Here is a 16563-nt window from a genome sequence, read left to right as displayed (position 1 = left end):
GCAAGCCAGTTCCCAGGTTGCTTTATTGCATTAAGAAATAATAATGAAAATATGTTTGGCGCGGTACAAAAACAAGTCCCTTGACTACATTTCCAATATAGCAGTGTACCAAAGGAAAAAAAAAAATCAATAAATGAAATGCTGTTGATGGGAACCAGATGTATCCTTCCCACTGGACTGGACAGGTTACCATGGTTTTCAGAGTGGTGCATGCAGCAGAGGATGCATATATCAAAACAATAATAAATTCGCGAGTCTTCTTTTGTATAGGTGAAGGTAGAAGAAAACCTGTAGTGGTAAGCAATGTATTAATGAGGCCTGGTGCTTTGTGATTTAATAATGCAGCAATAAAGGGTAATCTCCTTTCAAATGCTGCTGTATCTTGCTTTCTTGGTCTAACAGATCTTTATTTTTCTTGAAAGTTTTGGCCATTTCCTGTAATCTGTCATAAGTTCAGAAGATAAATGTCATGATCAGCACTGCTAACGGCTGCTAGACTAGGTGCATGGACAGCTGTATTTTTACTGTGTTGCAGAACACAGATAGATTTTTCACTGTAACTATTCTATTGGACGCTGACTCCAACTACAAAGGGTTCAGTTGGGCAATACGAACTTGAGGCCCCACCCAGAAACACCCTGGGAAAAAAAGCTGCCCTGTCTAAGCCTGCAATAATGAACACTTCTAGTGTCATACACTTACCTACCAGATCAGCTTGTAGGTGAGTAGAGGTGAGGCACTTGCATGGATAATGAAGATGCTAACTCTTTGGGCTAAAGACCGGAAAGGGAAAAGAGCTGACTGCTTTCCCATGCTGTAGAAATTGCTTGAACAAAGAATGGTCAAGACACAGAGTTATGTAAAAGTCAAAGCTGGCAGCTCAGAATGCTTGCAATGACTTCATTGCCAGTGTCAAAAATAATTCATGGGGTGGAAGCTGTATTGCTTGGAGTGCAGCTTGCCTGATGGGTCTACATCTACTCATTCCTCAGCTGCCATCTATCATCTTTGAAGTTGGGGGGTTTAAAGTGCATGGACAAACCTTTGGTGTGTAGGCATGGAGGGCAGGAGAATACTTCTATGAGTTTCTCTGAAGTTGGATTCCTTCATATTTGGAAGTCATCTATTGCCTGCTCAGTTTCTTGTGTCTGAAGATTTCTTGGTTGTGTTGACATTGTAGGTAAATGTGAGGAGGGAAAAAGAAAAAAAAAGCCAAGTTCTCTGTCAAGTGGAAAAACGATTTCATTTAAACTAAGGTCTGTTGTACTTCAACAGAGAAATGAGCAAATCCCACTTTTGGGTTTTCATGGGAAGACACAAATTGGGCACGGGAATGATTCTGTGGGGTATGTAAGATATACATGAGAACAATAGAGTCTAGGCTTGAAAAATCAGTCTTGTAGAAATAAAAGCTGTCCAAATTAAGTGATCTCTGCAGTGTGTGCTCAAATATACTCATGTTTTCAGCTTTTATTCCTATACACTTCAAAATTCTCAGGAAGACAGCAGTCACAGTAACACCATGGAAAACCTCAAAATATGAGGAAAGCAAGAAACAAACAAATGTGGATAAATACCTATACTGGTATACTACCTATACTATTATGTGTGTCTGTGTGTTTACCTCTTCCTCCTTATTGCCAAATAGAAATTTTGGAGAGTTTTAATGAGTGAATCAACACTTGGCATGTGCTTTCAAAAGTATTTTGTTATTAGTTCAATGATTTTCCGATACATTTTATCAGGTGCATCAAGGCCCCAGATGAAATCAAGATGTCCCCAAGCAGGGAAATGCTCATGGTAGATGAGATTAGTAATCCGAGCAAGTAGCTTTGCCATGTCCTTGGGATCTGCAAATTTGTCACATCCACCGCTCCAAACAGCAATTGGTGTGCTTATCTTCTCTATTGGGTATGCAGGAGGAGTAGACTGTAAGAAAGGGAGGAGACCTGCGTGAATGCTGTTGTATCAGAAGTTGTGTTTAGAGAAAGGATTCTGTGCAAGCATCTCTTTCCCTTCTGCACTCACTACAGTAAAACTGTAAGGACGAAGGCCACCTTCTTAGTGCCTATTGCCTTAACCCCATTCCCTGTTGACCATAGAAGGAAATGATCTACCCTATTCCTGTGTCTTTCCCTAATGCATGGCTAAGAGTTGTCCTGCAGTTTGACACCTACTCATGCCCTTCAGAGGTGGGGAAATGGCAAGAGCAGTGTCTGTGTTTACCAGGCAAGGACCGCAGAGTTGTTGTTCATGGGTGTTCTGTTTCTGGCTTATATACAGTCCTCTTCATGCTTTTATGGAGCACGGAGTGAAAGATATTTAGTGGTATTGTTCCAGACTTCACTTGACACTCCCTCTAGGTCACAGTGTTGCTACTGGTGGAGTAATAGCCCGTGAGCACACTTGCCTTGTCTGTCATCACAGAGAAAATCAAAGAAACATGGAAAAGTGGAATGGGGGTCTTCTGAGACCTGAGCCAGATGACTTAATGCAGGATGATTATTTGTCTACGGGGCGGTAAGGGACCAGGCACAAGATGCTTTTAAATTGACCCCTAGTCCCTAAGGGTGGTTCTGTTCTTTTTCTCATTGATTGTTTTTTTGGTGCAGTTTCCTAAGCATCCAAAGTACAGGGACTACAACATTGCCCATTCCAAACTTTAAACTTCAGTATTTAAAGACCATATGTGTGGATGGAAGGTGTCTGAGAACTCTTTGGAGTCCTTCTCCACCTGTAAAATAATGTGCCACCCATAAAATAACCTGCCCTGACTCAGAAAAGCTCACGACACGTCAACTGATCTGATCAAACCTTAAAAAACTGTCAGGCAAGTTATCAGTGTTTCAGGAGAACCACAGCATTTCTGAGTGTTGACTAGGTGGTAACCAAAGCTCCTAGTGACCAAGTTTTGTCTGTTTCCTTTCTTCCATACAGGACATATTAGTTCACCACAGCAGTAGTCTCCACTGTGCTGTACTGAATCATCCCTTCTGTTTTATTTTTGTGGTAAGTAGCTTTTCAAAACCAAGGTATGCATTTCCATTTTTCCTCCCCCCGCCCCCGTCTGTTTTTTTGTTGGTTTTTTTTCCATTCCCCCTTTGGCCAGTCTAGCGTTTAACTGAAAGGCAGATCTTGAGGATTTTTGGGGAAGTGGAGAGCTCCATACTCATGAAGTCCTAGGACTTGGGTGTGGCTCTCAGCCTTTTGGGAATGGCAGGTAAATTGACATGTCACTGGACACATCCCTGCATCAGTAGGGGAGGCAAAACGAACTTCTGCTAGCTGTCCACAAGGATCTGTCTGTGCCTTGTCTGTGAATAGACTTTTACATGTATGAGTATTAAATTCGGGTGAAACATTACCACAGACCACTATCCCTCTCTTTAGCGCTCACAGGTGCTGAAATCTGGATTTTTCTGTTCTTAGTTTTGCCGGGACCCAAGGATGAGTTCTCTGGAAATCTGTATTGCCTTACCTGGTTGTATTTCTTCATGTTTTCCTTAGAGCCGTAGTCATAAGCTTGAAATTGGTCTGCACGTATTATCTATTAATATTGTAACAAGGACAGATAAAATGAAAGTGTTAAGAGACAGAGCAAAGTGCAGGAGGTGTTTTCTTGCCTTTGATTGAAGCCAAGGCTCAGGCAGTGGGCAGGCTTCCAGGGATTCTGAGGATGGATCGTAGGGTGAGTGGCTTCATTGCCTTTCCTCTTGCTACCATTGTCTCCTGATTCTCAGCTGCCACCCTTGGCATGTTTTATCATTAAAATTTTGCTTGACTATCTTAGTTAGCTAAAGTTGGGGTCCCTGTTTGCGACGCAGAGGTGTGTCAGGACTATTACTAGTCTAGTGTAACAAATGATACCTGCTCACACCTTGACTTTTTTGCATCAGTTTTGTCTGGTCAGCTCACAGTAGTGGCGACATTTCCAGAGGCTCTGTACCTCTTACAAGAGTTTGGCTATTGGGAGCAGGCTGTGATCAACTTAACACTAAACTATTGTCATCCTGAATGCGTGTTGTCTAGAAGGGGAAAAAAAAAAAAAAAAAAAGATGAATCTGTCTTACTGAAAATGTGTGTGCATATTTTTTATCCAAGCCTTTAAGTAACCGAGGATATGCTAGAAATCTGCTGGCTTGTCTCTGTTTTCTGGGTCTGGGTGCTGGCAGTCTGGATCCTTGGAATTTTAGTCAGGGGTGTGTGCAGGATCATGCATGTATTTAAGTGCTGGCAGAAGTGGCCACAATTCTGTGCACATACAGTGATGCTTTTCTGAGCCGACGCTCTCTTGCCCTGGTCTGATTTGGAGCACGGGCAGAACAAGCTTAGGTCTGAGAGTAACGTAAGGTGCCAGCAGAAGTGGCAGTTCCCCACTTGCCGCTGGTGCCAGCAGAAGCGTTTGTGTAAGTCAGCTGGCTTTGGGAAGTGATCCAGGCTGCAATTAACACTCTGGGAGAAAAGCTTTAACCTGGATCTCTTCTTTGTCTAGCTCATCCCCTGGCTGCTCAGTTTCCACTCTCCTCCTACTGCCTGCCAAGTGCCTAGGCTGTGCTTGCACTCACTTCTGCAACTTTCAAGGCAAATGTCTTCATAAATAAAAATGAAGGCTGGAAGCCATTAGAGCCCAACATGCAGAGAGGCCTGATATGCCCTGGGGAAATCTCGGTGCTTGATACCAAAGGGGCAATTCAGGTGATGGTCTGGGTGAGCCATGGGAAAGAGTGCTCCCTCTGTGGCAGGTGCTCACAGCAGCATGTGAGAAGATGTGATGGGCAGATTCCCAGATCCACTGCCTCTGGAATTCCCTGTAGGCGGTCAGTTGCATAAAAAGCAGTAGTAAGAGTCTGTTTACACATCAGTACACAGTTATACCTGATGCCAATGAATAATGTTCTGCACGGATGTTCCAGCAGGGGAATGTGCTACGTAGGTATCTATCCGACTCTGGAGAGAAAGCAGAAGTGTTACAAAGGCAGTGATCCAGTGCTGTGACAGAATAAAGCTGTGAAGGACCTGAGCAACATACTGCTGCTGTTTTAAAACCCCATTTTCATAGGATGTTCTTCAAATATCAGATAGAAAACTGAGAAGCAGACTTAGGAATAGCTGGTTAATAGTATGCATCTACACACTTTTTCCATGAAAGTTAGTCTGTTCCATGAAGATAGTACTACTGTGGGATCCTGGGAAAAACCTTCCTGACCTTTCAAAGTAGATTACTCACCTCACAGCAAACCCCCCTGCATATATAAGTCTTTTGAAGATTTATTTTCCTCTTCATTTTACTCCTAGTGCTAAAGAAGGCAGATTACAAAACAGATTGCTTTTTCTTCTGTTTGCGCTTTTATAGTTGTGTTAAGGAGATGTTCTAATTCCATCTCCCTGCATTCCTCCTCAGACTTTGTATCTTGCCCTGAGAACCACATTTGTGACTTAACCCAAAACAGGAAAGATCCTTAATGGTTTAGCTCTGCAATTCAAAAGGGCCGCAATGCCTGCAATTGCTTTTGCATTGAGCCTTTGATTCTCATTTCTTTCCCGTATGTGCCTTTTGCAATGGTTATAGATGGAGAAGAATAGGCCCCAGACTTTACAGATATTGCAGTAATAAACATTACACAGGCAGCTTCTGCATACTTTGACCACTGTAAAGGGGATTTAAGACACACTACAGTGCCCATATGTCAGCAAGCATAGGGATAACCCTCTTGTCTCTCCTGTCCCCACTGACTGAAGCACTAGTCTTTGTGAATTGCACTGTAGTTGTGTTGCACTCCTTAGGCACAGTAGAAGGACTTTCTGTAGCTCTACATGTTGTGGATTGAGCTGTTGGGCCCAGTTCTAAGGGCAATAAAAATGGGAGAATGCTCCTTATGCTAGTTCTTTGGGATCAAGTTCTGGTGCAAGTAGTCTGAAAAGTGGCAAGGGAAAAGTAGCTTTTTCCTGCCTTTTAATTATTCCAGTGTTCAGAGGACCTTGGTGTCTGCATGCTAAGGAAGTAAACAGGGAACTGTATGACCAAGAAGTCTGACTCCATCATCCATTGGGTCTTTTTAAAGAGCATCTGTGTATGACCAAAATCTGGTTGGCTTAGCCCCAAAAGAGGGCACATCTATTTACATATGCAATATAGCTCCAAACTTAATTCAGTCCTTTCTGGGATTAGAATGTGCCTAGTTGTTGGTCCCATCCATCATTAGCTCTAGTCCTGTGTTTGCACTACACAATGCCCTGGCATTCCCTCGATCTGCTGAGAACTACATTGTGGTTTATGTACATTTACATGCATGACAGTTACTAGACAAGGATAGAGTGCACAAATGTAACTTCCAAAATCACTGTAGTGAGTAGGTGCTTTTGCATATACTTACCGTGTTCAGATTTTTTATGTTGCCTCCAGCTATGTAACAGAGTACATGGCCACAGAACTTATCCAGGCTTGTACACAACTGCGTCACAGGTCCTTTCAGAAATCCAATCTGGTGCATGGCTCCTTTGCAGCCAAATGCTAACTGAGGGAAAGGAAAAGTGCAACACTTTTTTTCTTGTTACAGGGGCGTTTTATGCAGGAAACTGTTGCTAATAGCCTAGCCTCCTAACTCAGTATTCAAAGATTGCTGAAAGAGCTTGCCCTCCCAGTACCCCTTAAAACACTTTCTTCCCCGTTGTGCAACACATATCCTTCCTTCTTCATATTACTGGCATCAATCCGGGAGGAAGCCATCCTCCCATTTCTAGTGTAGTGACCTCAATGTTCACTCATTTCTGAAGTCCCAGAGGTTGTCATGGTTGTTATTGCAGCTTTGGTTTAGTTCTTCCTGCATGAGGCCAGCAAAATATTAGTTAAGAGCAAGAGTCCTATGATGAGACAGTTTCACAAGTCTCGTACTTGCTGCTACAAGCCCTATATCTCCAGTATTTTCCCCACAGAGTTTGGGAACAGATTTTTCAAGAGCACTTGATTCATCCCAAGCTCAGTATCAGCATGTCACCTGTTTGGGAACACTTCATCTGAGGCTGAGTGAACCCTGTGAAAGCAAGTCAGGCATCGGGCCTCTTTTAGAAGGAAAAATGACATACCCTGAGCAGTGGTTCAGGAACACTTGTTATCTTAATCAGAGGGCTTGTAGCGTATGAGCCTGTGGTTACTGGGCTCAGAGCACAGAACATTTTCACCCGTTTAGCCAGCTCAGGGTATGTAGAAAATGCTATGAAGCCTGCAAACACAAAAGGGACAGCCTGAGTTAGTGGCGACATCTTTCACAGACAAAATAAATAAATCAGCAGCAGCTAGCAAACAAGAAGTGAGACTAGATTTGCAGCCCATTGTCTGTTGTCCATGTCTGTCTGTGCTGCATATTTTACTGAAGGCGAGTGTTGAACCTAAGTCCTGAAATGAATTTTATTTGGGAGACAAAGTTCATTCTGAGGTTTAGAGCACGTCTGGATGTTGCCTTCATCAGAACAGTTTTTGTAGGCACTGTGTCAATAAGGTTTTTGTGATAAAATCAATTCCCACTGAAGTTCAAAAAACTCTCATAAAAAATGAGTTTTTCAGATTATAGTCTCTAAAGGTCTATGTATGTTTATGCTTCCATGAAACTGTAGAATAATTAGCTGAATACTGGCATCTTTCAGTGTTTTCAACTGATTGTTTGCATCAAAGACAGCTGAAGAAAGCCTAGATGGTTAGTTTGTTTTGCCATGAGGGCCTTTAAATACTCTTATGAGAGGAAAAGAAAGAAAAGGTCTGGAGCTGTAACAATGTATGAATGTATGATTTTCCCACATTTGCTTCCCTTTTTTCTGGGTTGTTTACACTAATGAACTGGCAGTTGCTCATTTCTAATCAATGACTGTTCATGGATCTTACACGTAAACCATAAATATCAGGAACTTTCAGCTGATGCTAAAAGAAAGTTAGTTGCATTCAGACTTCATGAAGTGAGTTAATGCTAAAGGCTGGCACTAAGAGAAAATAAGTTACTAATGTTTTTTCTTTCCTAATTTTCAGTCTCCAGCAATACGTTTTTAAACAGTAATATGGCCAGTTATAGCCACTCATGAACTGTGCTTTAAATTGTAAGATTGCCATTAAGCCACATGACTTAGTAATGTTGAGGTTCCTTTACCTTGTCTTCTGTTATTTGAAATTATGTGTTATATGTGCTGTTTTACCTTTTTAGTTTTTCCTTCCTGTTCACAAGGAAAATAATTGTATGTTTTAATACAAAAGATGAACTTAATGAAAATTCCTGTTGCTGAGAATTTAAGAAAAATACCCAGTGCCAGCACCTGAAGTGCCCAGTAAATAACCACTTTTTATGTCTCTAATTATTTAAAAAGTTGAACTACATTTGGATTAGGCTTCTTTGTTTATTAAGTGTAAACAAAGCTGGTTTTAGAAAAGTTTTACATATTTTCCAAATCTCAAGTCAGAAGGCACTTCTACATTTGCTAGCACTCCACGAACAAGAAAAACAACTGGATCAATGGGGAGACACACCTACTGATCAGATAGGAACATGAATGGTTGTGAACCATGAGTGTCCTGACATTACCTGCTGTTGTGCCTTCAGAGTGACCAACATAGTATACATCCTTCTGTCCAGTTTTATTCATGATGAAGTACAGCTCTGCTGGAATATCGTATTTACCCATTTCATCAAAGCTACAGGGGAAAAACAAAAAGCTAGCAGATAATTCAGCTATCACAGTGTAAGTGACTGAATGTCAGTTTTGTTCATTGCACCAAGCAGGACCAACTGAAAGACGAGGTTGCACACTTTGTCTGCATTTTGCTTGAGCTGGGGAAGGGGTAGAGGAGACGCAGCTGTACTGCCAGGCTGCCTGATGCCTTGGGCTTTCTGCAGAGGAGGTGCCAGTTTCACCTGTCACTTGCAGCCCTTGGGGAATGGAATTTAATCAGTGCTTTCACTAGCATGGGTTGGTTGAATTCAGCTGTGAGAGATCAGAGATTTCTAGACAAGGCTCCTCAGCCTGTTCCAGCTGAGGTTCTTGCTCTCACTCTCACAGTACTCTCTCCCTTTTCCTCAGCATTCCTTTTCATTTCCCAGTGTCTGAAATCTCTTCCCCAGTCAATGCTCCTAACTCTGAGTAGTAGTGAGCATCCTTCTTCATCTGGTTCTTTACTCTTGTTAGTTGGTGTAGACCCTGCTCTGATGCTGGTTTAGGTAAAAACCATCAGGCTGAAGCTATTTAGTCCCCTCGGAGTTTCCATCTTAAGTAATTCTCCCTCTACAGAGTACCTGAACTGCCAGAACGCTTTCTGGCTGGGATTAAGGGTCTTGTGTTTTAAAGACCAAGTGTTCCCTCGGCTGTTTCCCATCCAGACATCATAGCCAGCATCTGCGAGCAGGAAGCCCAAGCTGTCGTTGGGTAGGTTAGAAATCCAGTGGGTAGCGTCTCCTAGAAAAGCGTGCTGTAGGAAGACTACAGGCTTTTGCCCTGGAAAAGATGAAAGTATTCTTACATTGGAGCAGCAGTTAATGTGTATTTAAGATTGGGGTGCAGAGTTTAGTTTGTGAGAGGTTTTAAATCTTTCCTTTTTCAAGAAGCTCCCAGGAAAACTATGTGTAGATATTGGTCTGAGAAACCTGAAGGATTTGTTCCATTCAAGCAGGAACCATTTCATGACATTTCATAACTATTTCATGACATGACTGGCAAATAAAGAATTTAATGAGGAGGCCTGTCCCCACTTCCTTTTGCACTGGAAAGCCAACTTACAGGTCCCTATGTTGAAACCATCTGCCCACAGCTGAAAACTGCTGAAGGCATAATAGTGTATGGAAGACAAAGAATAATTTATCCAAAGAAGCATATCTACGTTTAGGTCTATTCAGGAATCAACTGAGCAGGGCTGAGAGGCTCCTGACCTAACTTTGGTTAACCTTACTTTGAGAGTGACGCTGGTCCAGATGATCTCCGAAGGAGGAGATCCAGATAGGAGGAGGCATCCAAAACAAATTATTCTCTAATTCTAACAAGGAGTAATAAACAAAGTAGCAGTATCCAGGGCACCTCGAATTCCAGGTAGAAATTTTTATTCCATTCAGAAAATGTGATGAAACAGATTAAATGCATTTGCTTTTCTTTGATGATCTGATTTCTTATCACCTTCCTCAAGAATATCTCTTCTTCAGAAGGCTGGGAATTAATATACATATGCCCAACCTGAGAGGCTTTGTTGTCAGGCTTCTATTTTAAATGTATATTACTTAGGGTGTTAATACAAAACCTCCCCAAATCCAGTCTACTAAATCCTCCCCCAGCCCACATGAGGGAAAAAAACTGGGATATGACAAAATTATTAGAAAAGTCTGAAATAAGGACAGAGACACTGAATGTGTGAACTTCAGATGGATACAGAATTCAGGCCACATTCCACACTCCTGACTAGGTGCTCTTCCTGAGATGGAAAGTTGTGGAATATGCCTTGCATGTGCAAAGGGGAAAGGTGGGGACCCCATGTAAGTGTTGGCTCTCAGAATTTCCTTATGTGCTATAACTGTGTCACACCTGTGTTTTGGCTGTTCCTCCCAGCAGGAATTCTAAAAAGACCAAGAATGTATCCATCCTCCGTGGTAACTTGATATTCCTCACTGGGGTATCCATGATATCTGATAATTTCACTCTGTGGGAAGCCAAGGGAGAGTTTGTTAACACACAAGTTGTCCTGTTTTGGAGGGTAACCAAGCTAAGCAGTGTGGATGTGGGCTGTTCCGTAATGGTAGTGCAAAGCCCCTGGGACCATGGCTGAGAATAAATATTACAGGTCTTGTACAAAGATGCATCAAAGTCTTCTTCAGACCTGCTTAGGTGGTAGTTGTCTGGTATTTGGCCCCATATGATGGGACAAAGCAGAACTGTATTGAGTGACTAACCTTTTGGGAGATAGTTTGTCATGTTTTGTAAAGCTGATACAGATCATACCTTTCTGCAGACTAAATATGTAGCAGTATCTATATAAGCCAGTGCCAAAAGCTGTGGGTTTTGGGCCATAATGAATCCATTCTTGCCAAAGTGTGATTAGGCAAGCCATGCAGGCAAGGCAAACAAGGGTGGAGCTCTTGTCGCTAAGGAACTCATGAGACCACCTACACCTGATTTTGCATGTACTGTGGGGAAATCTTTGGTGATTCAGAGCAAGGTATCTCATCTTGGATTACTTTGTGTTGTGAGAATCTGCTGTTTGAAGAAGGGGTTCAACCTCCCTTGCCACTGTAGTGAGCAAACAGGTTGTTACCGAAGGGGAGGACTCTGCTTCCTTTCAGACAAGAAACCAGCCTTTGCCTCCACTGCAAAGGAATATTTCTCTCTGGGAGCATGGACTGTTTGGACAGGAGCATCAAGGTTTCTTCTAGGCGGGTGCTCCCTATCACAATGCTGGAGGGATCTTTGTCCTCTTGCCAGGTTTGCACTCTTCCCTTCTTTGTGCAATAGCCCGAAATACCAACGTGTTGAGAAAGGTGACTGCAAACAAGCATCATGAGGCATGGCCCAGCCTCATGTTCATCATTATTTGTTGAGGTTCACTCTAAATGCAGGCAGTGAATGTCTGTTGTTCAGGTTGGTATGGATTGGAGCATGTAGTCTGTGCTCTGGCCACAGTCCAGGGCTGAGTCCTGTTGCTGGGGTCAAAATTCAGTAGCCTGGATCTCCAGTGCCCCTCAGGATGCTCTGGGGAGTTGCCTGGCCTTGGAGCCAAACATAGCAGCCAGCACTCTTCATTGCAGTGCTATGTGTCTGTCCTCATGCGACGTGCAAGAGTCACATCTGTCTCTGGCACATTCAGAGCTGGCCTTCATTACAGTAGTGACTCTAATGCGGTGGTTTTGGAAAAGGCAGGATGGGAAAATGGGAAATGTGGAAGGGGCCCTTCTTAGCCTCCTGACAGGGACTGTTAGTGATGGGGCAGTGTTAGTGGTACTGGGAGAGACGTTTAAGAAAGAAAGGGAGAGAAAGCGACCCAACTTACAACATTCATAAAGCACTCAGGGTTGCGAGGCTTCCTGTGCTGGCTTGTGTCTGAATTCAGAGTGGAGGGTGTTGTGAATCCTGCTGAAAAGGCAATTCCTTGAGAGCAGAGCAGCACGAGGAGGCACCACATCTCGGGGCTGTGTGAAAGAGCACATGCAGGGGTGTCTGTGTTAGGAAGAGAGTGGTGTGGAATTCCACAGGAAGACCCAAGTGGGGAGTCTCCTGAAGGTTGCCCAAGGTCTATTCCCTGAGGGGCTGCCAGAATAAGGACGTGTGTGAGGAGGGACTGTCTACAGCTCATGCTGTGTAACAGGGAGGGTTGCAGAACAGGTGAGGAAAACACTGGGGGATACTATGCAAGAATATGCCTGAGCACTCTGCAGATGACAAGGGAGCTGTGGTTTGTAGACAGGGCCAGCTCCTCGTATGACTCTAACAGAAGTTTGACAAAGAAGCATGAGTACCTGAGATGACCATCACCCAGCTTGTCTGCCTTTATCTGCCTCTGCTTCTCTTCCAGCAGGAGAGGTGAAAGAAGAAGAAAGCACTGTTTGTTTCTTGTCTCCTCAGGAATGAGGTGAGAGAGGTTTGGGACAGTCTCTCTTTCCACCTGCCCTCTCCTCCTTTAGGATCAAATACCATTCTTTGTGCTGGTCAGTGGTGTGCTGGGGCGAGGGATCGGTCAATGAGGCTCATGAAGGGTTGTGCAGAAGTCAGGAGTGATTCAGGGACTTTGGGAGGAGATGTAACAGGCTTAGGGGAACATGTGTGCACCAAATCAGTGCCAGCTTGTGCTTTCACCGTGGGGTGATGTGCCCCAGACCATGTTCAAGTTCTGTTTGAAATTAGTTCCTTTGGGAATATGAAGTGAACAAGGTGACTATGTGTGGCTCCCCAGAAGACCCATGAGTCAGTTCCCAGTCAACCTTGTCTTTCAGATGGAAACTGAATCATCTAGGTCCCCGTTTACCATCCTTCAGGCTTTTTCACCATCCCCTTGCTGCCACTTCTTCCAAGAACCTGCTCTGCTATCCCCAGATAATTGTATTTTTCCTACTGCTACTTCTAAGCTCGAAGTTTCTGTGTCTTAAAATCAATGTCTGCCACCAGCTGAGAAACCATGGAATGATTTGGTTTTAGAGCAGTCAGTGATGGATCCTGAGACTGCCTTCATGTTGCCAAGGGCCTGTCTCCTTTATCTCTTAGAAATGGCTGTCCATACTGCAAATCTTTTCTTGGTCATGGGAAGGTGAGACCTTGCCCTTTCCTGGTTGAGTAGTGGTACCAGATTAGCTTTTCTGAATAGAAATTGCAGAGTACAGTCTATCTAGCACGAGTTTATGCCGACTCCACCTACAGTAGATATGCTTCCAGGTTTTAGTCTTTATTTTCCAGAACACAGTCAATGAATGCAGGAACACTCATCTCTGTGAGCTTCCCAGACCTTTTTTTCAACATGGAAATTTTGACTCAAATGCTTGCTAGAAAAGGGAAGAGCAGGTTCTGTGTCCCTGAAAGTTACTGGGTATGGGACTGTGAGTTAAAACTAGAGAGCAAGAGAAGTGCTGACATGTTCAGTGCTCCTTGCCTACAAGAGAGCTGCAATTAGGTAGGATGGGAAGGATGGGATTTTTCTTTCCAATCTGAACAACTGTACAAAAAGATTTCATCCATGAAGCTGAGGGCTGTGCTTACACATTCTGGAAAAGACCTTATACATCTATTTGTTGTTGTATGCTGTGCCTACCTGTGTGAGGAGAGAATGAGGGCTGTGAAGAGAAAAGTAGCAGCCATTCTGCATATGGATAAAGACCATAAAGATCAGGCAGGCTACTTAAATGTTCAACAATAGAATCGATGGGACAAAAGGGACATGTAATGCAATGTACGGCTTCAACTTGTCAAAGCATCTTGTAAGATTGCCTCACCAGTGATGACTGGAGACATTACTGCTGTTGTAGGCTTGGTTTCCTCAGAAGAAGAGGGCATTCTTCTATGACCGCGGTGTGTTTATGTTAGTTCACCTTTCTGTCCATCCTGTAATTAACTTTTGATGTCATTGGTAAATATCTGCCAAGTTCAGCACTGAGATACAAGCCTGTAAGGCAGTGGGGTTTGCAGGAGCTCCTGAGGACTACTTGCTGGGGGAGGACTATTCAGCGGGGTTAGTGCCTTGCTGACAGGAAGGCAGGCTGAAGGCAGCTGGTGTATGTTCTACAACCAGGTAAGGAGTCAACAAGAGTGAACTAGCCAACTAGTCAGTGTCCATGCAGCTTCAAAGTAGCCACAGCATGCAAGGCTGGGCATCAAGGTTTGTGAGAGAATTTGGTAGAACACCTGCCTATATTATATTTTGCATTAGGCATTTAAGCAGACTCAGGAAACAAATCTTTCTGAAACCAGGCATTGCTAGGTCCACTAGACATGGAGAATCCAATTTTTTAATGAAGAACACAGGTTCTCATGCAGCCACATGTGTCTGGATTCTTCTTCTAGCATAAGATGTCTGCTATGAGAAGACATGCTGGTCTATGAAGTTTATTTGGACTTGGAACTACAGATCAAGAGAAAGTAAGAGTATTCCCTGGCAAGTAATGGGGAAAATGAGCAGGATTTGTGGGACTGAGGGAGGGGTAAACAAGAGATTTTTGCACTCTGAATCTCCTTATAGGAGAAGGAGTTTTGACTTTTTCTGATTTTCAGTTTAACATTTAAATTTGACTGAACAAATTTAAAGAAGTCAAACCTCATGAGTCACCACACAGTTGGAATGAAGCAGCGTTTGGAAACACCCAAAACTTTAAACTTGGCATCAAAACACACTTCATTCAATTCCCTTTGTATATCAAATACTTCTTAATTTTTATTGTCAAAAAATGAAGCCTCACAACTAAATACTCAGTCAGCACAACACTCTTTTTTGCTTTGTGCTGTTTTACTCTGTTCTAATGGGGGTAAAATATGCCTCCCTCTCCCTGCGCAAGGAATCTCATTTGGGAAGAAAAAGTTCTGCTAATGTCTCAGCTTGTTTTCAAGTCACTACCAAGACTAGTTGAGGCAATGCAGAGGCTAAATTATCCCTCCTGTTAGGGCAAACTTTTCTCTATGCACTCTATGATCACCTGGCTTAGCTGGCATGGCTCATGGACTTCCAGGTATTCGCCTTTTAAATCAGATACAGCGAGCTAGAGTAATATCAGTCTTGGCAGGCCACTGCTCCCCTAAGCTTCAGGAGTAAAGACAGTTAGGAGACACTAACAGCTGTTTTATCTAGTGAGATGAAGTTGTAAAGAAATACTGGGCATTGTAAACTGTCATAAAAGAACATAGAAGGAAAAGAGGTCAGAGAGAGAAATGCCCTTGAAAGTTCTTTAGGTACTTTTAAGATTTAGTGAAACTAAGATACAAGCCCTTCAGAAATTCATCCATCTACCCTTGTGCTTTAGGCAGCCTAAAATTTATTTCATATAAGCTGTAAGGCTTACACACACCAACCAGAAAAGCAACTGTGACTAAATGCATATGACAATCTGCTGCCTTACTCACTAACAAAACATACGTGTGCATTACACAGCAAAAGCAGGAGGCCAGTTTACACACACTGTTGCAATACTGGGACTGTCATTCCCTTGTTCTCAGACTGAATAAAACAAGTAGAAGAAAATTAAATAGTTGCTTTTTTTCTTCCTTTGTGCAGGTCAAACTTCTTTGTCTTCAAACTTTAGCAAACAAGCACTTCTGTGCATAGCAATAGGCTTACAGATCAGAGAGGCAGAAAGCTGTCTATTCTTACAAGCAACTGCACAAAAGCAAGACTGAAAATCTTTATGTTCATCAGACAACAGAGAAAGAGATCATGAACACATATGTACAAGCACCTTACCTCTGCTTTGACTGCCCTGCTTGTGTCTTCTGCCGCAGTCTGTCTCCACTAGCAGACTGATTCACTGGCAGAAACCTGTGCCGATAAAAGGAAGTAAAAACACAGTGAACGCTTCAGAGTAGCAGCAGTGAGTGTCATGAGTTGGCAGCATGTTTTGTAGAGCATATTTAAGCGCTGATTTGGCAGTGCTTCAGAAGTGGGGAAATCTTTGTGATGAAAAAGATATTCTGGTTAAATTCACAAACCCCAAATGCACCATGGAGCAGGAGAGTTTAAGAAGTACCTACAAAGCAGTGGTTAGGATGTTTAGCTGGGACCTGGGTGTTCCAGTTCCCTGAGGCTGTGGCAGACCTTGACCTGTACTGTTGCCCAACTGAGGGAGTGCTCCAAATGTAATCTTTTAAGATGAAGAGAAGGAAGTGTCCAGCTTCTCTCAACAGACTTTCTCAAGAACACTGTCTCTGCTATTGCTTTTCATTTGGTTTATGTTAACTTTAAAATTACAAATTGTCCTAAGTCTGTTCTTCAGTGAGCAGCACAACTCATGAAACCCATCTTATTCTACATTAGTGCTTAGAGTTGACATGGCTTCTGTAAGGACCCTCTGGTGCCAAAGAAGGCTTGAACATATATAACTTTTCTCCCACTGAGGGAACAAAAAAGGGTTCTTCTTT

At 43.0% G+C, this 16563-nt stretch overlaps 1 protein-coding gene across 5 annotated transcripts in view; it reads right to left on the bottom strand.

Moving 5' to 3' along the window:
* Positions 1-16243, bottom strand: part of LOC126042997 (lysosomal acid lipase/cholesteryl ester hydrolase-like) — a 44387-nt gene extending 28144 nt beyond the window's left edge. For 2 of the 5 annotated variants that reach the window (XR_007507320.1, XM_049810834.1), the window contains exons 1-9: positions 15890-15964; positions 12005-12143; positions 10546-10660; positions 9273-9471; positions 8565-8674; positions 7084-7220; positions 6375-6515; positions 4876-4947; positions 3479-3547 (exon numbers count right to left, since the gene is read on the bottom strand). Coding sequence is in view for 3 of the 5 variants with exons in the window: in XM_049810834.1 (XP_049666791.1) it covers positions 3479-3547; positions 4876-4947; positions 6375-6515; positions 7084-7220; positions 8565-8674; positions 9273-9471; positions 10546-10660; positions 12005-12136 (975 nt within the window). In the remaining 2 variants the exon portion in view is untranslated. The other 3 variants (XR_007507319.1, XM_049810835.1, XM_049810833.1) reach the window with 3 other exon arrangements.
* Positions 16244-16563: the final 320 nt, after the last annotated feature.

Source organism: Accipiter gentilis, chromosome 9, assembly GCF_929443795.1.
Source record: "Accipiter gentilis chromosome 9, bAccGen1.1, whole genome shotgun sequence".
NCBI lineage: Eukaryota > Metazoa > Chordata > Aves > Accipitriformes > Accipitridae > Astur > Astur gentilis.
The sequence above is the reverse complement of the archived record's forward strand: the minus strand, read 5'-3'. Positions and strand labels throughout refer to the sequence as shown.